A 22,805-nucleotide genomic window follows, 5' to 3' on the forward strand; every position below is an offset into this window, starting at 1 on the left:
AGATTCACCGAGGCTCTGCTCGAGCCTGGCATGAGTGGGGAGCATGAAGTTTGCAGCTTCTCATGGGCCAGAGATTCAACCCCTGTTTACATTTGTGGTTTTTTCCTGTATTTGTAATGGACGTAAAGTAGAGCCTGCACTTTGAAGTGCCTGAGTCCCACTTAGGTGACTGCAGCACCCTGTATGAGCAATGTGATGGCTTGGGCAGTTTCCCATTCATTCTGCAGGGTGTTAATTGAGCTCTCCAACACTACAGCATAGTTGGGCAGAGCTGCTTTTCAAAGAAAAGAGTATTTAAATAGATACCTCATTATATGGTAGAGTTTAATAGTTTGCAAAGTCTCTGCTCCATTAAGATCATATCTTACAGTCAGGCTGGCACATCTGCATGAATGTCAGTTTATACTATCTCAATCTTAATATACGCTCATTTAATTTCATTTAATTAAAACCCAATAAAAGCAAGACAGATGTAATATAGTTAAAATAGCTGCAGCACATTGTGAGCCCAGTATTGTGTATATAGTGTCCGACCTTCAATGAGTACATAATATATTACATTCAGATGTACAAAATATAGGTCACAAAGGTCAAAGCAGCTTTGGAGTCTGATGTAGAGAGAGAGTTGAGGGATGATTCTGTTTCTTCAGGCTCCTAGTATGGTATAAATAGTTAGAGGTAAGGAAGCAGCATGTTTGGGAAAGGTGCTCTCTTCTGACACTCATAGTTATGTGGGCTGGCAGTGCTCTGGGGGCTTCAGGCAGGTCTTTGAACTTGCATGCAGTCAGATCATGTGCCCCAGGGGGCTCTGAACATCAGTTTCTAGAGTTCTGTTCATCTTCTGTCAAGTACTAGAGTTTGTGGTTTTAAGACATCCATGCCACCATCGTAGGCTCTTTTAACCCCACCAAACTGGTGTCTTTGTGAGGAGCAAACACCCAGTTTATAAATCTGCCTTGTATCCTACTCTCCCTCTATCAGTAATCATATCTACATGTGTGTATATGCACTTTCCCTATTACACCTTCTGACAGCATAACTCTATATTTGGAGAGGTTTTTAACTAGTTCTTACCATTGCTTAGATTTTTCTTCCCAAGTAAAGCTTAATTCTCTTTTAACTCCAGTTCCTGAGTAGTTTTGCAAGTAAATGTTAGGCTAACAGCTACAGAGATGAGAACACAAATAAATACAGGGTTTCATCTCTGTTTTCCTAGATCAAGGCAAAAGCAAGGTCTCTGACTCATGCTGGTTGTAGCAAATTCTCCCTTGTTCATCTTGCTAATACTTCCCACCTCTTGTGGGAAGGCTGCTGTTCTGCAAGTGCAGTGACTCGGGACAACTCCCTGTTCTCCCCCCTGGGTGTGTAGCTTCACTCATTGCCTCTCAGTCAGTGACACAGGATCTAAGGCCAGCTCTGGGCTGAGAAACCTCCCCAGCATGCTAACACATTTAAAATTTGTTTGGCTGAACTGATTTTAAAACTGTCCAGGCACTGTAGTTGTGTCATCACATTGCAAGTGATGACACACATGAGTTCTGGCAGCCAGAGTCAATGCTGCACCTCTAACCATGTTTTAAAATCAGTTAATGATGTGATGGAAGCTCTCTCAGTATAGATCAGATTGTGCTGATGCTTTACAGTCCTTTTGTTCAGATACTTGGATGAGAAGCTCCTGAGGACTTCAAAGCAACTCAGTTGGAATTCATACTCTCAAAGCTCTTGAATGTCTTCAGTGATTTTCATAGCTGAAGAATTGCTCTTCCACCTTGCTCTTCGGAAAACCTGTGAACAAAATGTCAAATTAGAATAAATAGCTATTCTGACTTAACATTAGTTAATGTAAGTTTTTGCCATGTAAGGAAACACCAGAAATTCAGAAAGCATTATCTTTCATCTAATAGAGAACTTGGTATTACAAAAAGTACCATTCTCTTTTAATCACTTTCAATTAACTCAGTTACAGAACCATGCCCTAGATCCTAGTGCAACTTTCAGACAATTAACTGCAAGTAAAGTATTAGAGAGGACTCTGCAGGTGATTTCAGTCACTCTCTGGAAAAGTGAAGCTGTCTCTAACACAAAAGCAGTGGGAGCTGGCTCACCATATCACCTTGCTGCATTTGGGCTCTCAGAGTTACCACCAAGCATTTTCATTTAGTCTTGATCCTATCAGTAGAAGCACTACTTACTTGGAAGCAAAAAGAATACCCAACATGCACAGAGCTAATATGCAGAAAGAGGTGGTGCCTCTTTGTCCCAGGGAAGTAGTCATGATGTCCATATCCTGCTTCACTGGTAATACCCAGCAGTCAGTATCCAGCAGATGTTCAGCTCCTAGCAAGGAACAGCATTGAGTCCAGACACCAGATAGGCATTGGCTTGGGACAAGATGTAAGAACAACCTAAAAGAATGGAGATTGGGTGGTTTTATCCAAAAGGATCAGGGAACCCACACAAGGATGGATGCTGTCTCAGAAAGAACTGGCTGGAAAAAGGTTGAAGCAATATAGTGGCCAACAATAGCCAGTTGACATCTGAAATTTTGTCTCCTGGAAGAACCTAACTGCACACCTGGGTCTTGCTGTGTGCGGTGCACACAGCAGTTGTGGAATACCTTCAGACTTCCGGTGGCATCTGGTGGCAAACAGTCTTTCACTTTTGAAAAGTTTCCCCATGACCTATGCTAGGAAGTAGCCAAAAGCACTGATAGAGTTCTATGGGATTCAGTGTTGCGCTGCTCTAGTGCTCAGTTGCAGCGAGCACGAGCCTTGGTTTCTCTGTTGATGTTGCTTTGGAGTGATTTTTTGGTGGTTTAGGTTCCTACAAGAAAGCAGTATGTCAGTAAGCCTGTGATGAGTTTGTCAGCAGAGTGAAGTCCCTTCTCCAACAGAACTTCTCCTCGCTGGGAAATACTGATACAAATAACCCCACGGGGTTTTCCAGTGTATCATCCTATGTTTTTCCTTGCTTTGGGTATCTGACTGGATGCTTCCAGTACACAGAGAATTTCAGGGTCAGTACTCATTCCTGACTAAGGTGAATGTATGGGGTGTTACTCAGTGTCTGCTATCATGAAGAGGAAGTAAACTCTCCTTATAAGTATTTCAAACCTTTCAAACACAAGGTTTGATCTTGGGGTGCCCTTTGCATAAAGCAGCCTGGTGATCACAGGGCACAAGTTGGCCTCAGTAACCATTTGAGTGATGGCACCTCCATCACTTGATGGACTCTCTTACATTGGAACACTGTGGCCTGTGTGCTGTGATTTGTCCCTTTGAGGGACACCCTAAGAGGAGAACAGCCAGAGATGAATCATCATAAGATGCAAAGAAAAAAGGGAAACTTCCTTTTGTTCCTTCTGGATGAGGAAATTTGGGGTCCAACTGAAAAGCCTTGTGTACACTCTGTAAATGATGTCCTCTGAGTGAAAAGTGAATGTCTTAACTTTGCAAATGTGAGAGAGACATGGAACAAACACTGCAGTAAATACAGCAAGCCTCTGTGTTGCCCCCACAAGGGTTGGATTACATTCAGAAGCCAGGAGGATTGGTATTTAACTCATGAAAAATTTAGCTGGCCACATTTAACATTTTAGGGAATCTGCTTCAAGTATACAGTTGATTCTAGAGCTCTGTATGGACAATTGCATAATAGAGAAAGGGTTGAGCCTCTGCAGAGAGTAGATAAAAAGATTTCCTGCAAATCTTTTCAGTTCTAGGACAGGGCAACAAACCCTATTTCAGCCAGATGAGAGATAAGGAAGTCATGTTTTCGGCCCCTTGGGCTTGTACTCAAAGTCATTGCACCATTCCCCTAGGAAGTGACACGTGGTGCTGATGCTTTTCTTAACTCTGAAAATTGGAAGGGATGGGGTGGGGGACACACAATACACCAGAGCAGGAATGCCCTAGACAAAACAGGGCAAAACTATCACTTGGCAAACTTTCCAAACGGGCAGAGAGAAATAAGCCTGTTTTCCATGGCTGTGCTGTTTCATGCAAATATCTCTGGGTATTATTGTTCTGTTGGGTAGAAGTAGTTACTAAGATACATAAGTAAGCAGCAAATTATTATTCCAAGAGAGAGATTACCCACAATTTCAGTCTCTGCAAGATTTTTCCTGATGCTTCAGTCATCTCTGGATAGAAGGCATCAGAGAATATAACCAGACATAAAGTTAAAATGGGATAATGTCATCTTGGCAGAGGAAAATGCTAAAATGAGTAGTTTGAATTGCACTCCTGCTTCAAAAAAGGGACTCTGCCTAAAGGAAGGGTAGTTAGAAAAGAAAAAGAATAAGTATAAATATTGTAATTACTTTTTAAGAGGCAAGTTAAATGTGCTTAAAATATGCCTTCTTTGTATTTACAGAAATTCTTTTCTGTCTTTCTTTCCCATTGGGTGATCATTGTTGTGGATAATGGAATGAGCTGTAAATCTGAGATACACGACACTCTTGTATGCATACTGGTATTTATTAATCAATACACTGAACATGATTTGACACACTGTGTCCTGTTTAACCCTATTTTTCTGTCTGTTTAAACTCCTCAGTTTTCTTTGGTAAGTGCTTGGTATTCAGATCCTACAAATCTGCATAAAACCAACACATACCATGAACTGCCTACAGATTAAATTTGCATGAATCTCTCCCTTATACTAACAGCCTTCATATGTGCAAATTAAGACCAAGGGGACAAAAGTGGGGATTAAAAGGGTTCCCTGCCAATTTGCCCAGCTGGAGCTTCTCCATCATGCTTCAGTATTGATTGTACACTGAAATCAAGACACTGACCAGTGGAGCCTCCACTTGCTAAATACCTTGACCTCATAAAATGAACCTTTAAAGATTGTTGCAACAGGATAATTTAACCTTACTCCCAGAGAAGCCCTCCTTATAAGATACTCTTCATTACAGCATGTAAAATTATCTCCAGTGCCTTATAAAGAGGGTAGGGATTCCTTTCTTCTGCTAACATCCAAATTAGACAGGAACAACAGAGGTCTGGCTAGCGTGCCATTGTTACATTACCAGAAACCACTTCATTTCAAAATATTTCTGTATGTAAAGTTAATTCTGCATGACACCAATTTCTTTGCCAGAGGGAACCTGATGCAAGGGTTATGCGAATGTGGAGAATGACTCAAAACTGATTTATTACACTTTCCTCTTAGTTTAATGTCTTTTAGCAAGCAGATTTTGTCCCACTGGTCATTCTAACCTCAAAGCCAAATTGCACCGAGTGCCCGCAACCATGCGCTTTCCACCCCTCCTGCCCAGCACACTCACAGTCACACAGCCCCGGGACAAACCCTCCTTGTTCCCTATGAGGAATGAAGGGGCAGTGCACCATCTCCCCAAAGTGTCCTCCATCTCAACTGCTTGAACAGTGGTGTGGGCGAATGCAAGTGGTGAGGCCAGCCAGCAGTGCCACCTTGGCAGCTTAGTTTGGCCCCTTTTCATGAGGGTGGGGGTTTTAATGGCAAGATGCAGAGCTGGATGCTGCACTCCTGAAAGCAATAAGCTTTACTAACCTCCTGAGAGTGTCACTCTGACTTTTATTGCACATCAGTTTCTTTTTGTTTATTCCTGTCGCGCTAATACAAATTCTAGCTTTAAAAAAAACTTTCTGCTTTTTAGTTATAATTTTCTTCCTTTCCTCTTTGTACTAATGCTTCTCTCTAATCTTATTTGCATTCAAATTACCTCACCAGGTGGTACACCGATCAGAGGTAAGAATGCTGAAATGTGCCTCCAGTTGTCACGTCACTCCATTTCCTGTCTGCCTTGTCCCTTCTCCTCCGGTGTTTCTCATCTCCAGCTTTTACTCTCAGCCCTAACTCTGCCAGTGCTCTCGCTCATCTGCACTCTCCCACTAGTGTGTTTATTTCAGTTGGGTTTTAGCGTGATTTCTTGTAGACTCATCCATTGCAATTTTGCACTTTTGAAAGGGGGTTATTCAATGGAAAGTTTGCAAAAGTTTGGGAAATGCTCCCAGGCCTCCACCACAGGAGAGTTGTTATCTCTTGCAGCTCCTGAAAGTCTCTGTACTTCCCACACAGTTGTGACCTTCTGAGGTCTTGTGTCTCGGGGGGTTTTAGATGGATTGCTTTGGTGTAAGTGTATGGAGGTAACATTTTCACAAGAGAATAGTCAAATTCATCTGTGCTGCTGCTGATGGTCATGAAACTCTAAACAGAAGAAGAAAAATTCTTGAAAGGTTGAGCAAATGTGACTCTGGAATAAGAGGCACCTTTGTGTTCCTCATGTTTCTCTTTTAAGTGCACTCACCCTCTAATGTGATGGCATAGTGGAGAACCGCAGACCCAGACGCCCCCTTCCTGAGCTGGACATTCTGGTGTTGTTTTGCATCATTAAGGTTTGTTTTAAATAGATAAATCAGAAGCGTGTCTGGCTGTTTAAGCCCTCATGAATTAAACCCAGCCCTAGTTTGACAGCCCAGCCCAGTCTGGTGCTCAGTCCCTGTAGTAGTTTTCACAGCCTGTGTGCACCAGTAATGACTTTCCAATTGGAGTGCTGTTTTTTCTAGCCTAAACACTCAAAGCTGTCTCTTTAGATTAACTTTAGGGTGTTAATCAGCATTATGTGCTAAGACCCTTTTGAATTCTCTTGTGATTTTGGTTACCCCTCTTGACTGACCTCTGGATTTCTTGACAGAATGACTACTACCTGTAAATCAACACAACCTCGTTCGTTCAGTTTTCCCCCTTCTCCCTTTTCCTCACCCTTTTCCCTGAATCACTGCTGGAAGTTAATAATCTTACTCTTGGAACTGGTTCTGTTGCTGGGAGTTAATGTTTTCAGCTCCTGTTAAGTGATTTTAGAGTAAATGTGAATTAGTGTTTGATACGTATTTGCATTAAGTGCCTTTGTAGCAAATCTGGGTCAGGGAAGAAGACTGCAAACCTTACTTTTATATGAATGGGCTTATGTGTATGTCATTCCTCCCTTTGGAACACTGGAGATTGACAGCTGTGATGTCACAAACTCCTTAAAACTATTTCTTCATCTCCTCTTTCTACTACAAATGCTAAAATGAAGTGACAGATGGAATGCTAACTCGCCATCCGCTCTGAGCTCCCGGCCGAGCACGCTGAGTGTGCAGCCATCCCAGGGCCTCCCCGCTCGCTTTGCTGCATGCCCGGCCTAGCTGATGACATTAGTGACTCAGCACCAGAACCACATGGATGCTCCATACGTCCTGCTTGGGAATCGATGGCATCTCTGTGAAAAGAACCATCCATCTCATAAAACATAAATTTCCCGCACCCCCACCCCCTTCCCACCCCCGTTTGAGTCCTGATGAGGTATTTTAAGAGTGTTCTTGACATTATTTAAAATATATGTGTCCTGTTTGAATGTCAAATATGACATTTCTGTGAGAGCAAACAGAAGCCACGTGCTGCTCTCTGGCTTCTCCTAGAGGATTTCTGTCAGCCTGATGCCTTCTATTTAAAATGGAGGTCATTGAATTTCTAAAGATAATGACAGATTAGATGAAAGTGCTTTTATGATGGTGAGGTTGTGTCCATGTAGAAGTGACTGTTCTGCCATGTTCTATACCCAGCTGCACTCTTGTTCCTCATTAAGGTAAGTTTGATGCTTTGGAATCCATTAATTTGGTCTGAAAGGAAGGGTGAACTAATTACGCTAAATGAACCCTTTTGGTGATAATGTTTGGGGGGAAGGGGTGGTTTTGGTTTGATTTCATTGCTGCTGTGACTGTGTCACTAGGAGTTGCGTGTATGGACTTCTTGGGATGGTGTCCAAGGCATTTCTGTCAGAGCAGTGGCAAACCCACCTGGTGAGAACAGCATGTGGTTCTACAGAGGATGACCTGAGATATTCTACCATGCACCCCTCCAAACAGGAAGAGATTTTTATCTCTAAACAAACTCTTTTGACCTTAGCCACACATATTTGGTCCTTTCTGTCCAAGACATTTCTGACTTCCCTTAAATGGGAGGAACTCCCATCCATAATTCAGAATTCCCATTTGTAGCTTCACTCTTTACCCCTCTGGGACTGCCTCAGATAGTAATTTAATCTTGAAATCACTGGTTATTCATCTGAAAGACATAGAGCTGGCAAATGCCTGTCAGATTAGGCAAGAGCTGGCTTCTTAAGGTGACCCACAGATAAAATCAGCAAATCCATGTTTAAGCAAGTTCTGCCCCATTTATATTTTGAAAGTAGAATGTAAGATGTTAATTTCCAGCATTTCTCTGCAATTTAACTCACTCAACCCTTTGTGAAACCTGGCTGCATTTTCCTGCTCTGGGCTGTAAGAGAGAGTAGAATGCAGTTGTGTTTCTACTGGGTGCTGGGCTGAGCAGGCACTAGATTGGATACACATGAGGAGGTAAAGAAATATCATCATCTCAGGCATTATCCCTTTCCAGTCAGATTTATTTGTTACTTTCTGTCACCACAGGAAATATCAGAGGTTCCTATACATAAGAGTATTTCTTCCTTGCAGACGTCAGCGTAGCAGAGGTCTGTCTGAATTAACTTTAGATCAGCTCACTTGGGTGTCAGAAGCTGTCTGGGAAGCCAGGTAAACACCCATACCAACTTCTGTATAGCTGTAGCTAAACCTTTTCCAGTCCCAAGTGAACTGGTTTAAATATAGCTCCATTATTTCAACGCTATCCTGCGAGCTGGAGCGTAAAGCTATCCAAAGAGATTAGAGGAAGCTAAAAGAATTTTGCTGTCTCTTTTTGAGTATGTGTTTGTACATTTGGTTGTACTTTGTGTATTATAGGATTCTCTTCCTGTTTCTTGAGCTTTTCCAGTCACCAAAAGAAAGCAAAACAATTTTAAAATGAGATCTGCTTGCAGGAGAAATGTTAGGGGGAGGCTGGGTGGGGTAGTGCCTGGAAATGCTTGTCATGCCATTTTTCTTACTGTCACATTCAGATTGACTCATGTCCCTTTAGAAGCACACAGAGGTGTTACTGTGCTTTTGACAGTGCTGTAGTTCTGTTTCTGAGGCAGAGTCCCCCGAGATTCCCTGTACCTGCTAGTGAGAGATCAGAGCATCCTGAAACTCTCCTGTCTAAGAGGAGGCCTCATGCTCCCGAGAATGTTGGGTCTCCTTTCCTCCCTCTCTGCCTGAGTCCAGCTCCTGGCAGCAGTCAGGTACTATCAGCAGCTGCCTCTGGTGCTCAGAAGAGTGATTTTTCAGCAGTGCTGCCATCCAGAACAGGCCCCTTGTATGCCAATCCCTGTCCTCTCAGGCATAATAACCATAATGAACACTAACAATGAAAATACATTTGTAGTTACCTTGTTTTGCATATTTGGCAGTGCCAGTAGCTTGTGGAGGCTAGGTACAATCCTCTAGAACAGCTGGGAGATGCTGCTGTTATAAATTACCAAAAATAGTGAATATGGGAAATACTTATTTTGATTTTTAGTGACTCTCACATGGTTTGGTGTTTTTTCACAGCTCCCGCAGCAAGTGTTTGTTATCTCAGGCAGCAGCCAGGATGTCAGAGTCCAATTCTCCCATTGTCAGGGCTTCATATTGTTTCTTTGTCCACCATATTCACATTTATGAGTCCTTATTTGGTCTGGGATTGTTTCTGAACCTACTGCACAGCTCTCTGGATTTTAGGAGAGAAATTCTCCTTCTCTAGGAGGAAATTTTTAGCAAAAGGGATTGAGACCCACACCTGAGTACTTGTTGAAGAGGGAACTGGCTGAAGAGGGTGCTAAGAATACTGCTGGAGGAGAAGTCAGGTAGTATTTTTGTGAAAGAAGCTGATGGGAAGCAGGAGGAAAGAAAAGGTGGGGGGGGGGTTTAGGGACAGCCATGTGCTCTGGTGTGCAGGTGGGCTAAATTTGCCTCTTTGCTGAAAGGAAGGGCCCTGGTCAGGTAGCTGGCTTCATTGCATCTGCATTGCAAGTCTTTTCCTTAGATGAGTGCTGTATCTGCAGCCTGGTTTCTCTGACTCTTGGGTACTTAGAGGAGCATTTAATTCCATGTCTGATTTTATAACCAGGGCAAAAAGTCAGCCTGCCGGTTGTGAGCCCAGAGGACTGAGGCTGTGAAAGCCCTGGTAGAGAAAAAGAGCTGTTCCCACTGCTGGGGATGGAGCTCCGACCTGAATTGATACAGAAAAGCATTGCCCCAGGAGCTCTGGTGTTTGGCTCCTTGCAGTGCTCTCTGGCAGAAGAGAGCACAAGCTCCCAATGAGCTACGGAGCAGGATTTCAGAAAGATCAATTTGTATGGCAGCTCAGAGCCTTTTACATTTGGGTTGTCACCTAGAGAAGAGAGTGACAAGCCCTCCATGGCACAACAGTACCCAGCACTGCCAAAAATCGTCCCTTATCAGAATCTGCCTTCTTCATGCTTTCTCTATGCAGGGCCCTTTTTAAATGCTTCTTTTAACCACTGTCACTGCAACTAATGATTCTGCCTGAGCACAAGTTTATTTGAATAGATAAGTATCTTGGAAAGCTGCTAACGGGGCTGTTGTCTGTGCCCAAGTTAAAGAGCAAAAGAAAAGCTAGGAGAGGAAAGGGAGAGGCTGGCAAGGAGATACCAGCATAAAGAGGAATAAGGAATGTAGAGTAAGGAATGCTTGTCAGTCAGCAGGGCTGACTCCTGCCCTCAGCCCTAGAAAACTCTGCCTTGTCACTGTTCTCCCTGGCACAGGAGAGCAGCCTGGGTTTTTTCTCAGGAGCTGTCAGCTCTCTGATAAGCTGAGATGTCTTATCAGGAGCAGGTCTGAGGCACAAGCAAGAGTGACGTGACATGGCAGTGCGGTGAGGAATTGTTCCCCTCTTCCTCTGGAGCCCTTCTGCAGGGGAGCAGCGGGGGTCAAGTGGTGCTCAGCAGGGACAAGTTTCACTCTGATGTGTATGTGCTGCTGCAGAGCACCCCAAGCTCCCAAACAAGCTGTTGACTGCTCCTCTGTGTGCTTGTGTCCATGTCCTGGTGGTAGATGGTCCTCAGGCATCCACCGAAGCCCTGCTGTCTGACTGCACATCAGGACTCGGCCACACAAATGGGAATAAGGCACCTGGCACGGGAGCACTGGGGGAGTCCATGTGAGAAGTCTGCAGTAACATCCTGTGTGAATGAGACCTCACTCAGCAACTTATGCAACATAAATCCCAAAGTAATGAATAAAAGTAAATCAGCCTTTCTAGCCCTGGTTTGCAGAGGCGCAGATTATGAGATGTTGACAGGGCTAGGAATAGAAATCAGATCCTTTGCACTTGTTAAGGCAAAGAATTCACTGTGCTTTTGAGTGTCTTTGGATGCAGCTTCCATGAATTTCGGGGAAAGATGCTACTCAGAATCCAGCTCTTAACTTTCCTGTACTCCATGTGTCCTGTCCAGCCTAGACATGAACCCTTCAAGAGATGATGTCTTTTTTTCTCTGGGATCACTGAATTAGGGCTGAGAGCATTTTATAGGTATTTTTTTCCCAAGTCTCAGATACATGTCTGTCTCCAACTTTCTGATTCCAGAAATGTCTGAACTTTTTAACTTTATTCATAAATCTTTGTACTCTGAGACACCCTACACTTTCCTGGATCCATCATTTAGTTGTAGGCTGTCCTTCAAGAAAACCCCTACAGCCCTGCTGACTGCAATCAGTTTTCCATGATCCTTCCAGTTTCTGCTGGCTGTCAGTTATGCTGCAGGATCTGTATGTTTGTCCAACGATGATTTATTGCAGGACCTATTTTCTTTCTGTTTCATATGAAAGGTTTGTGTTAACTTCCTTCTGCTCTGGGTTCTTGTCTTCTTTCTGACACATCATAATTTGAATAGTTGTGCCAACCCAGACAAACCCGGAGTCCCTTGCCCAATGTCCCTGAGCAGTTTGTAGGCAGTTGCTGACACATTGCATGGTTATAGTATGATTCTAGAAATTGGTCCATGTTGACAGGCAATAATAGCATTTCTTTTGAAACTCCCCTCATTTTCTTCATTCTCTTTTTTCTTTCCGCTATTGAGATCCCTAAAGATAAAAACCAGTTTGATTGACATTTAAAAGGCACAGTGATCACAAGTATAAAGGGTAAAAAAATACCAGTGACATGTATTAAATGGCTAAAAGGGTCATATGTTTATGGCAGAATTATCTAGGGATCTTTTTTTCTAGGCAGACACTACTATCGCTTGAAACTGACTCTGCTTCCAGCCCAGCCCAGTTGGGTTTTTTATTAAGCTTGGGTATATTTTGCAACAGATAGCATTTCCCAGACAAGCTTGATGGAAGCACTTGGAATGAGCTCTGCAGCACATGCATGCCCAAAGAATGATGAGCAGAAATTACAAAGGGGGGTAATATATGGTGAGTTCTGAGAAAATCTTCCTGACAGAGAGCATAACCAGGCAGTGGCATCAATTCCTTGAGGAAGTGGTGAAAGACCTATCACTTGGCACATTTAAAATGGAATTGGACACAGGACAAGTACATTTACAACAGGGAACAATCATGCCCTGGCCCCCAGGGATGCACGAGGTAACTTAATAGGTCTTTTCCATTTCTAGATTCTCTGACTCTGTATCTTGTCAATGCTGGGACACTTTGTCCTGCTCCACTGCCTATCATGCTGCTGTCTGCTTGAAGATGTTTTTTGCAGACAGGATGCAGAAATTCACTGTTCTCCCTGAATCAAGCAGCAGAGCTCTGTAGGCTTCAGCCTGCGGGTGTCCAGAGAGTGCTGTGGCCAGGCAAGCTGGCAGGTCCTTTTGTTAGTAGGTGGAAAGACTTTTTGCAAATGAGCTTTCTCTGTCTAGCCAAAGCCTCATTTCCAGCACTAATGCAACAATAGGGAGGGCTCTGTACATCATTTTTATTATATGGCAGAACCCAGGGAAGTTCATTTTTCCCCATGACATATAGGCTTATGCTACAGTCTCAATTTATCCTTCTAAATAATGTAGGTGGCAGTGGTTGATTCACATTAGTTTTTCTTCTGTTCTGATGATAAGAAAAACTGAGTTTGACCTCTGCAGCTTGAACCAGCAAGAAGGGAGAAGGCAATTTCACCAGCTATTCTCAGTGCGGCTCTCAGTGGTCATTTTCAACCGTGGCAGGCAGAAATGAGTTCAGATCATTACAAGCAAAGGGGTTAACATTTTTTAGTTTGGTATATGGTTTGTGAGCAGAGTTCCCTTCTTGCAGGCAGTACTAACCAGGAGAATCTGAGCACTTGGAGGCACTTAAAAAATTATTCCCACAATGCCTGGGGAAAGCAGGCTGAGAAGCAGCCACTCCAGAGGCCACACACTCCTGCAGTGCCAGGTTGCTGTCATATGCATCCTGCTTCTTTCTTTCTCTGCATCTCCATCATTCAATCTGCATATGGAGCTCAGTTAAGGGAGTTTAGTTGTGACCAGTTGTGCAGTCATCTGTGCTGGGCAAGAATTTGGATGAAAGGCCAGGCTGCCAGGCTGAGTGCTGCTGGACACCAGTGGAATGTGCTGAGTAGATTGAGGGAGAACCAGCTTAGACCATCGCTCAATTCTGCATCACTGGTACTGTACAGGTTCCCCATGTAAATTGCTACTCTGTGTGCCCTGACAATTATTGCCATTATTTACATGAGCCCCTCATATATTTGGCACTTTGGGGATGGGATCAGATCATATCCCAAGGGATGTGCAGCCTGGGATAAACAGCAATTCCTGATCCAAAGCTGGAGGAGCAGGCACTGCTGGGACAAAGGGAGGGTGGCCTTCACATGAGCACTGTGCAGCAGTGTGGGTGTATTGCACTGGTGGGTATTTTTCATGTCTCAGAATAACTTTCTAATGTTTTTATATTGTATATGATGAAATCTGAAAAAATAACATGGAAAAAGTTAATGAAAGGCAAAGTGTTTTCTCAGAAAGAGCTGTCTTTTTGAGACATCACCAAGGAAGAGTGGTGAGGTAGGGGGATGGGACTCTGCCAATTTTTGCAGGAAGGTTGTAATTTGTTGAGTGTTTGCTAGGCTTTGTGTGGATCAGATAAGAAACAGCTACAGTTAAGTGTGCTTTGTGCTTGCCTGTTTTGATTGAAGACTTATTAAAGGTCCTTTTATTAGGCAGGAGTCCCATATGAAGCTGTAATTAATATGTATGTACGTGTATGTTTTCTTTATTGAAGCAAAAAAATAGAAGTGGTTGGGATGGTTAGAAATAAAACAGTAATTTGTTCCCTGCACATTAGAAAAATAACAATAATCAATTTCACAAGTTTCTAACAGCAGACTGGGTACCTTTGGCTGCATGCTGGTATCTTATGGGTCCAGGGAACATCATGAAATATTTATCCAGGAAGATACTTTAAAAGTGTGGGGCATGGCCTTCCTTTTCAGACGCTGTTGGTCTGATTACCAGATTTGCCATAACCTGAATGGTCTGTTTCATTTTGTTTGTGTACAGGAGCTCTGCAAATAGAGAACAGTGAGGAGTCAGACCAAGGCAAATACGAATGTGTTGCAACCAACAGCGCAGGAACCCGCTACTCTGCCCCAGCCAACCTTTATGTTCGAGGTAAGAGAAGCTTCCACCCAAGGGGGTCACTCTCCTCCTTCCCAAAATCTCCATGGTTTTTAGTGAAAGGAGAACATTCCCTGCCTTCACGCCCTGATTACACTGTGGATTGTGTGATGGGGCCTTTTGTTCAAAAACCAGCAAGTTCAGTGATATCTTTGATCTACGCTGTGTTTGACTCACAAAGCAAGTCTGTTTTTGCTGTTTATATGGTGTTATGTAAAATACTGAAACACGAGCAGAATGGGAATTCCTTTCTCTCTTGAGCTCCTTAACTTCTGTGTCATAGTAATCTTGATTGGGATCAAGGCATGACTTAATTGTTTCAGTATAAACTAACCTTTGGTGGAGTAGTGTAAATCTGGTCATGCTCTGACCAGCCAGAGGTGCTCAGCTGTACTGAGACAATATTTAGGCCTCTGCTTTGGAATGTGTACCTTTAAAAAGTGAAGTTGTCCTAATCCATCTTATCTGCATCAATGATTGAGCCTCTGGGTATTAATGGCTCACACTGGGAACCTGCTGGAAATTAGCCACAATTCATGTAAGGCAATTTTTCTAATGGTTATGCTATGTTGCCAATTTAAAACTGCTTTCAACATACCAAAATAACTAGGTTTTATATTAGGATAGTCTCATGGCAGTTTTGTTGCTCACTGAAGGTGTTTGAATTAGCTTGGAGATAAGCAACTGCTAAATTCCCTGTACACTTTCTGTTAATTTCAGCAAGAAAAAAAAAAAAAATGCTGCTTCATATGAAACTCTGTAGAACTAGAGTCATTGGTCAGGAACCCCTGGGAAATGTATTTATGGGTTTTCCCAAGAAAAGAAAGAACATTCTTGTGCTGGTGCTTATTAGGAAGTTAGAACCAGATTTTATTTCCATATAGTAAATCAACAGACTAATAATAAAATTTCTTCCTTCCTCTGATTTAAAGAAAGAAAATACATAAAGGCTGTATATGAATGGGTTAGTATGGAAAGAGGACATGAGAATGATAAAGTCTTCTCATGCTGTGTGTTTGCTTCTAGGGGTGGCTTCTGGCATTGTTTTTTGGGTTTTTTTTTGCTTATTGTGGGGGCTGCTTTTTTATTTTGCAGCCTTATTTGGATTATAAGAGTCTTTGGAAGACTGAAGTATCCAATTAAGCATATTCAGAAGATGAAGCTATATCTATGCAGTGGAATCACTCATTTCACTCTCACAATGTATTTATGGATGATTTTAAATTCCCTGTGTTCTTGCAATTTCATTTTCCAGGCAAGCTGTACTAAAACTCATCCCAGGCTGACCCTTTGCTCTCTGAGAGAAAGGATGCTAGTAACCAGGTTGGCTGTTCTTGCATAGGTTTGTGTGGATATCCAGCTGTATTGCTGCAGTATTTGGGATGCTTTTGCTTCCTGTGACATGCTCAGACTGTTAATGTTCTATTTTCTATAGACATGTGGCTGAAAAAGGCACAAAAGCTTCAAGATGTAGAAAAGCCTCTTCTTAACAACTTTACAGTTTCTTACTAATGAACGCTCTTTGTTTAGCAAATGAATCCCGGAGGACTGAGGAATGTACTGGATTTTACACTTGGCTTGTGCTCAGCAAGGTTCATCTGTCTCGTTGGGGCTAAGCATGGGCTGTGGGTGGCCTGCACATGTGAGAGGATCCTCATGTTCACCAACAAAAGCATGTTCTTCAACATATATTTTGCTGTTAACTGTCACTTTTTTACACATAAATGTTTGGAACAAGCCTTTTTCTTGCCCGTAATCTTTACAATGTGAATCTCCAACTTGCATGATCCTGATAAAGTCCTTCTGTATATTTAAGACATGACACACCATATATTATGATGACGTTATCAGAAGATATTCTCTGTGCATACTAGGTCCTAGGTGGTAGTTTTGCTTACAGTTTCTGATAGCAAATGTTCTACCAAAAAATAGGTCTTATTGTTAACTACACTAGTTAAAGACTTCAAAAAGTTACTCAAACTGGGAACATTATATTATTTCTTTAATGCAAGGAAAAAAATAAAAATATCTTACTTTCTCAAGTCTGGGTTGCAGGATAGAAATCCCTGATTTTTTCTTTTTGTGATAGTCCTACAGTATTGTCATTAGACACATCAGTGACTTGTAGTAGGTTCTTTAGAAAGTGCCTGAATGTTTACTAGAGAGGACATTAATTAATGCTAAATTACAGTGGAATTTAAGTCTGTGGGCTGCACCACCACTGCTTGATGGTTTTATAATGATTGACCTCATTGTAGTGAATACCCAAGCAGTCATCCACTTCCTCAGGAAGCATGGCTGAGTGCTGAGCAGCAGCACTAATTTCCAGTCTGTGTAGTTCTTGGGACTGCTTTTGCCTGCTCTCATTTACAGCCTATTGCTTTTCTAATAGTCCAAATGTTTGTTTGTCTCTTGACTCTTGGGATTTATGTTTTTGATCATATTCTCCCTTTTCCTAGCCTCCCAGGTAATCCTTTGTGAGTGGGCTGTGTTAGAAAGCACAGGCTCATTAGCATCTTTATACTTTTCATGCTAACAAAGGAAGAGACTGGGTGCTGAGAAGGAGTATCTGGGCACTGCTCAGGGCTTTCTATATCAATGGAAAAACAGGAGGAGGAAGTAGCAGGCTACACTAGTGTCTTGTCTCTGTAAATCCTTTAGAGCCAGCACTTCTGCACAGATGGACTTCATTAAAAGTTAAAACATTTCCACAACAGGGATTTGTAAAGGAAAATGGATGCATTTTTCTCGGAGCTATTATTTTCATCTTACTAAGTGTGCTGGAAAGCAATCCTCATAAGCCTTCTGCTTCTGGACTGTTGGGTCTATCTGGCTGCTGCTGCTGAGCTGGGATGGGGCTGGAATCAGCACTGGGAGCTGACTCCTTCCCACTGCTGCAGGGTGGCACAAAACATCCAGACCGTCAGAGGAGCAAGAACAGGGTGAAAGCAAGAGCAGGGAGCATGCCAGGGCAAGGTGGCTATCTGGACCATAGCAGGGACTTTGAAGGGAGCACAGTGGCATATCCCTACCCTGGCCTTTAACCACAAGCACATTTGCCAGTGCTGGTCTGGATGTTGTCATTACCACCGTGAAGAAACAATCATCCCTTTGTGGTCCATGGTTACATCTATATTGTATATTGTAACAATGATTACATTTGGGACTTGATGGTGCTGCAGGGAGAAGGGAAGGGAATAGAAACATGGAAGATGTGATTCCTCTAATCCAGAGAGTTTACTGTCTAACTTAGCAGCAAAAGATCCAAGATTTTGATTTAAGATATTTAAGAAATTGATTTTAGAGTAGAAGGCAGATTGGACCTAGTATGGAAAAGAAAAAGGTGGTGTCATTTTGTCATGCTCACTGGGAGTATAGTGTAATTGCACTGACTCACCCATACTATTGGCTTTTTAGGAACACATTTCACTTTTCATTTGCCTACAGCTTCAGGGACATCTGCACCACGAGAAGAATTTTCAGCCTCAAGTCTTGTCCTACAAAATGCCTGTGAAGGTGGTGGCCTGTGTGGTGCACCCCACAATAGATGCACTGCTATTTTCCTCTTTCCCTGTGTGAAGGGGTTTTCTACCCTTTCTTGTCTCTACACACAAAGCAGATGAGTAGGAAGACTGTATGTAAGAATACACTGTAGAGTTCACTACAAGTGTTCCCCAGTGCTGCTTACAGCAGTGAGCAATGCCAGTGCTACTAGAACAGTGCTTACAGGAGCCCTGGCTGCACACACTTGACATCAAATGAGAAATCTGCTGCCCAGTTTTCTCTTTTTAAGTGCTGCTTTTCAGGCCTTCAAGGCACATCCCAGTGGGGCAAGTGCAGTGAATTCTCTAGTCCAAAATGCTACACATACTGTAGAGAAGGAGCTGCACAACTCCTTTAAAAAAAAAAAAAAAAAGGCCATTTAAAACTGAATTACCTGCTTTGTCCCCAAATTGCAAACTAATAAATCAGACTGCAGTAAATAGAAATTGTATTACTGCAAAAATCTGTGCTTTCTTGATCTGCTTTTTGAAAGGCCAGGCTAGTATTTCATTTGGCAGCAGGAAACCCTGCTTGGAGTCTGAAATTTTATTTGCCAAATTTCACCAAGGAGCCATCACCCAAAATGAAATTCGGATTGCTGCTCTGTCCCTAGCAGCAATTCTCTGGCCTCTGCAGGGTTTTACCCTTGAGAACTTGGCCGTAGCTTAGGCTCAGACACGGAGCGAGCTCACTGAAATGGCTACTTGTGGCTATATGATACTTACTGCAGCAGGGACCTTGTGTAAATAATAATAATTCTGAATGACTGACACAGGCCTGGAGCAAGAAGACTTGACGCCTTTAAAAAGAACATTTTCTGCTTATGTAATATTAAAGCAGCTAAAATAGCAACAGCAGTCAAAGCTCAAGGCTATTGCCGGGAGAAGAGTAAAAGCTGAGGACAGTGGTTGAACAGTCAGCAACCAAAACTGGAGATATCTGAAAAATGGGTAAATAACAAGGGAATACGTTTGTTTACAGCCCAGCTGTAGGCACACTTCTGGCAGTGTGCTCTGCTAAACCTGCCTCTCCTCAGGGCTGATGAGGGTGACAATACTTGACCAGAGAGGGGCACTGCCAGTGCTTGAGGGCCTGGCAGTGATCACAGGCAAGCAGAGACTGGAGAGACTTGTGAGGGGGATGCCTGGATGACAGGAAACACGAACCAGCAGTTGAATCAGTCTGGATGACCCTGACTGCTGCTCTGGACAGATGTGTGCCCTGGACCACCAGAAGAAGTAAAGGCAGGCTGCAGTAGAGGCTGCAGAGCAGAGTCCTCAGCAGCTGCCCCATGGCCGAGGAGGCCGTGGCTCTGAAGGGCCACAGCGTCCCTGTGTCCCTGCACAGTCCTGACCTCGGGATCATGCTGCAGTGCAGCAGACACCAGTGACACTGCTGAAGGAAGTGCACTCCTGTTTATGAGATTTCAGTGCTTTTAATTTCATTTCCTCTGCCCGCGGGTGCTTCTGCAGGCTGAAGCTGTGGCTGTGCTGCTGGGACCCACGTCAGAGCAGCTGCAGTGTGGGCAGGTGCACTTGGCTGGTTGTGAGCAGGCTCAGGCCAGCACAGCCTGGGCTGTGCCACACGTGACACCAGCACTGGGGCTCGTGCTGCTCTCGCCTTCAGAGCCAGAGAAGCACATGGAGGCTTCTGACAAGTTTTCTCCTCCCCAGATATTACTATGAATATTTTTGTCATATTTTCTCCTGGCAAGGAAGTGTGTTCACCATCAGTGTGTTTCTAGGAGCATTCTGCTATGCTGTAATACTTGTAATGATCGTGGTTTAATAAATAATCGTCCTTTGTCCTTCAGCTAGCACATTCCATCTAAAGATTCCATTGTGCTTTATAGAACTCAACTAAATAAGCTTAACAGTTTTGTTCCTTGCAAAGTCCTTTGATGGTTCAAAGTGCATTGCAAGGCTCAAGTCTTATTATTTGTAAAATGACCTTTATGGAAAATAGAAGGAGAGTGACTGGTGGCTCAGTGTATGATAATGCAACACAGAAATGTACTTGAAAACCTCTTTCCCCCTCCTCCCCACATGACCTGCACAGACATCTGTGGAACAATTAGGCCTGCATATCTGTGCCAACTAAATGTCCATTTCCTCCCCTTCTGTATCCACTTGCACAAAAGACTAAGAAATACGTCTCTGGTGCTCTGAGATTTTCTGCTCATAATTGAATTCATGCATGCATGTGTGTGTACTATGAATGGGAAAGGATGGTTGTGCACCCTGAGCATCCTGTCTGTCTCTCTAGGATGGAATATACTCATCACTGTGGCATGAGAACATTGTTCATCGGATATAATGGAAGGTTGTCTTATTCTCATGTAATCTGGTGTAAAAAAGACAATCTGTCCTTTTCTTCCTCTATACCACTAAAAGCTGTAAAGGATAAAATTTGATTTATGTGGAATCCTTGAGACACAAGATGTGCTTTTGGAGATAAGCAGGAACAGGTTCACCCCCTCTGGGTTTTTGTTAACCTCTCTGTCTTTTGGATTCCAAAGTGTATGGGCTGGCCTTTATATTAATGCCTTGCATAGTGCCAGAGGGTTTTCACACAGGACAGATGCTGGCAGTTCCCAGTAGAATTGCAATACCAGTTGGGATAATGAACTTTCTTGATGCTTTTAGGGAAGTATTAGCTTCCCACTTTGAAAAGCTTTGGAAATGTGTTCCTTTGTTTGAGCTAGTGATCTAAACTCTTTTACCTGTGCATTCATATTCTGGCCACAGCCCCCTGCCTTGTTTCAGGTCGCTAATGACCAAGACTATTCAAAAGCAGAGCCCCCCATAAATCCAAATTCATTCTTTCTGCAACAAGCTGCTGTGGTTAGAGTATTGCTGCTGCTGCACAGACAAGCACATCTGTGACAGAGTAAAAGCCAAATTCAGTCAGCATAGGAATTTCTGCCTGTAGATCATGAAAGACGTCTGACAGTCAGGACTGGCAGATGTGTTTGATATGGCCTTGCTCTTTGCTTCTTTGCTGTTTCTGCTTGGATCTCAAATGGAGCCCTGTTTTAGAGTTTGCTATCCTCTGATGGCTTCTGTGCTGTGACTTGACTTGCACTTAGACTGGCATGTTCAGCTTAGCTGCCAGGCAGCTCAGGTTTGTGAGGATGCAGTAGCGTGCCTAGTGAGCTGTGGTGTTCTGCACAGGGGATACTCTGGGTAACCCCAGGCTTAAATCCTCTGCCTCTGTCCCTGCATGGTGGGGAGGCAGATGTTATTTACCATCACTGCTCAGTTATTTGTTCTGTAAAAAAGCAGAAAAACCATTGAGATATAAAACATGCTTTTTACCTTAGGAGTGACATGGATAGAGAACTGGAGATAAGGGGTCATGTGAATGGAACCTGTAAGGAGATGAAACTTTCAATTTACTGTTTATCAGGTTTATCTCAGATAAAGCAGCAGCTGTTTAAACCTTAACTAAGGGAAGAGCAGAGAGGACTTTCTGCCCAGGTGTTCCGTCTTGCTTTACAGCTGTTCCAAAATAGCCTGCTACTGTTTTTTATTGCTTATAAACCACTAATATAAAATGAGGTTAAGAGATAATCTGGCAATTAATGACAAATAGCAGGTCCTAAACTTGTTCATATATGACAAACCAGAAAGCTGTCTGTTTGAATTAGAGTGTTTCACATGTGTCTCCTCACCATTCCAGCTCTAATCTGAAGTGTCAACACCTGTGGAAAGCCACTGCTGGAGCCTACTCCTGAGGCACACTGAGGCAGTGTGATCCCTGCCAGATTCCCCAAAACAAAGCTGCTGGCTGTCCTCCAGCTGGAGCAGCACCCCTCACTTTGCCCCCAAGCAGGCCAAGTGGCACCACAGTGAGTCCCCTTGGTCTGGCCGGGGTCTATCAGTGCCTCCCAAGGGGAAGGGTTGGCTCTGGGGGCTTCAGCAGCAAAGAAAGGTATTCCTGTAGCTGTTCCAGCATCATCTCTCAGTCTCACACCCTTCACCAGCCTCTTGCCTTTCAGTCTCACAGTCCCAGTGGGTGCAGTAGGTTGGTCCACGCTGGCAGCACTTGGAGTTTGTGTTGCCCTATTGCAATGTTAGTGCTGCTTTCCAGAAATGCAGCCTTCCACAAGCACACCTGGTTTGCCAGAAGCACTGTCCTTCCTGAGCAAGGGCAGGAAACAAATCCTCCCTGTTGGGAAGAGCTGAACAGGAGGCAGGAGCCCCTTATTGCCTGCTGAAGCCATGCAGATGTGATACGCTCCATTAGATTAGGAAATAAAGTGTTGGCTTGGGAGCAGCAATAAAGAGGTTCCCTCCCATCACAGGGTCTCGCAGGATCAAATGAGCCTTATGCTAAGGTTTTATAGAGCAAGAGGTAAATCCCTTTTCTAAAGCAGGATGAAAGAAACCTGGACTTCAAGCTTAGGACTGTTTTAAAGATGTCTTGATGGGGCTCCTCGCTGGATATGGCCCTCACTTACGGACCAGTTAAACTCTGAGTTGGCTGGTTCAACTTCCCTAGTACCAATTCAATTTAAAAAATATAAATAAGTGTTTTGCTATTCTTCAGCGAGCTCCATTACACTCCATAAGCCACTGTGGTACCTGTTATTGGTACCTTGTTGCCTTGCCTGTACTGTGTCAGTGTTAGTTAAAATCCTGTCCTCTGATTGCTGGAAATGGCTTACTGTACTGTTGCTCTGTATAATGCCACATGCTGTTCTCTAATTTGCAGTGTT

The 22,805-nt window shown here is 43.3% G+C and overlaps 1 protein-coding gene across 4 annotated transcripts in view; it reads left to right on the forward strand.

Moving 5' to 3' along the window:
• Positions 1-22,805, forward strand: part of PTPRF (protein tyrosine phosphatase receptor type F) — a 375,120-nt gene that overhangs the window by 270,270 nt on the left and 82,045 nt on the right. For all 4 annotated transcript variants that reach the window (XM_053984683.1, XM_053984684.1, XM_053984685.1 and 1 more), the window contains exon 7: positions 14,426-14,536. In XM_053984683.1, coding sequence (XP_053840658.1) covers positions 14,426-14,536 — 111 coding nt within the window. The remainder of the gene's footprint in view (positions 1-14,425; positions 14,537-22,805) is intronic.

The sequence above is a fragment of the Vidua macroura genome, chromosome 9 (assembly GCF_024509145.1).
Source record: "Vidua macroura isolate BioBank_ID:100142 chromosome 9, ASM2450914v1, whole genome shotgun sequence".
In the NCBI taxonomy this organism is placed as follows: domain Eukaryota; kingdom Metazoa; phylum Chordata; class Aves; order Passeriformes; family Viduidae; genus Vidua; species Vidua macroura.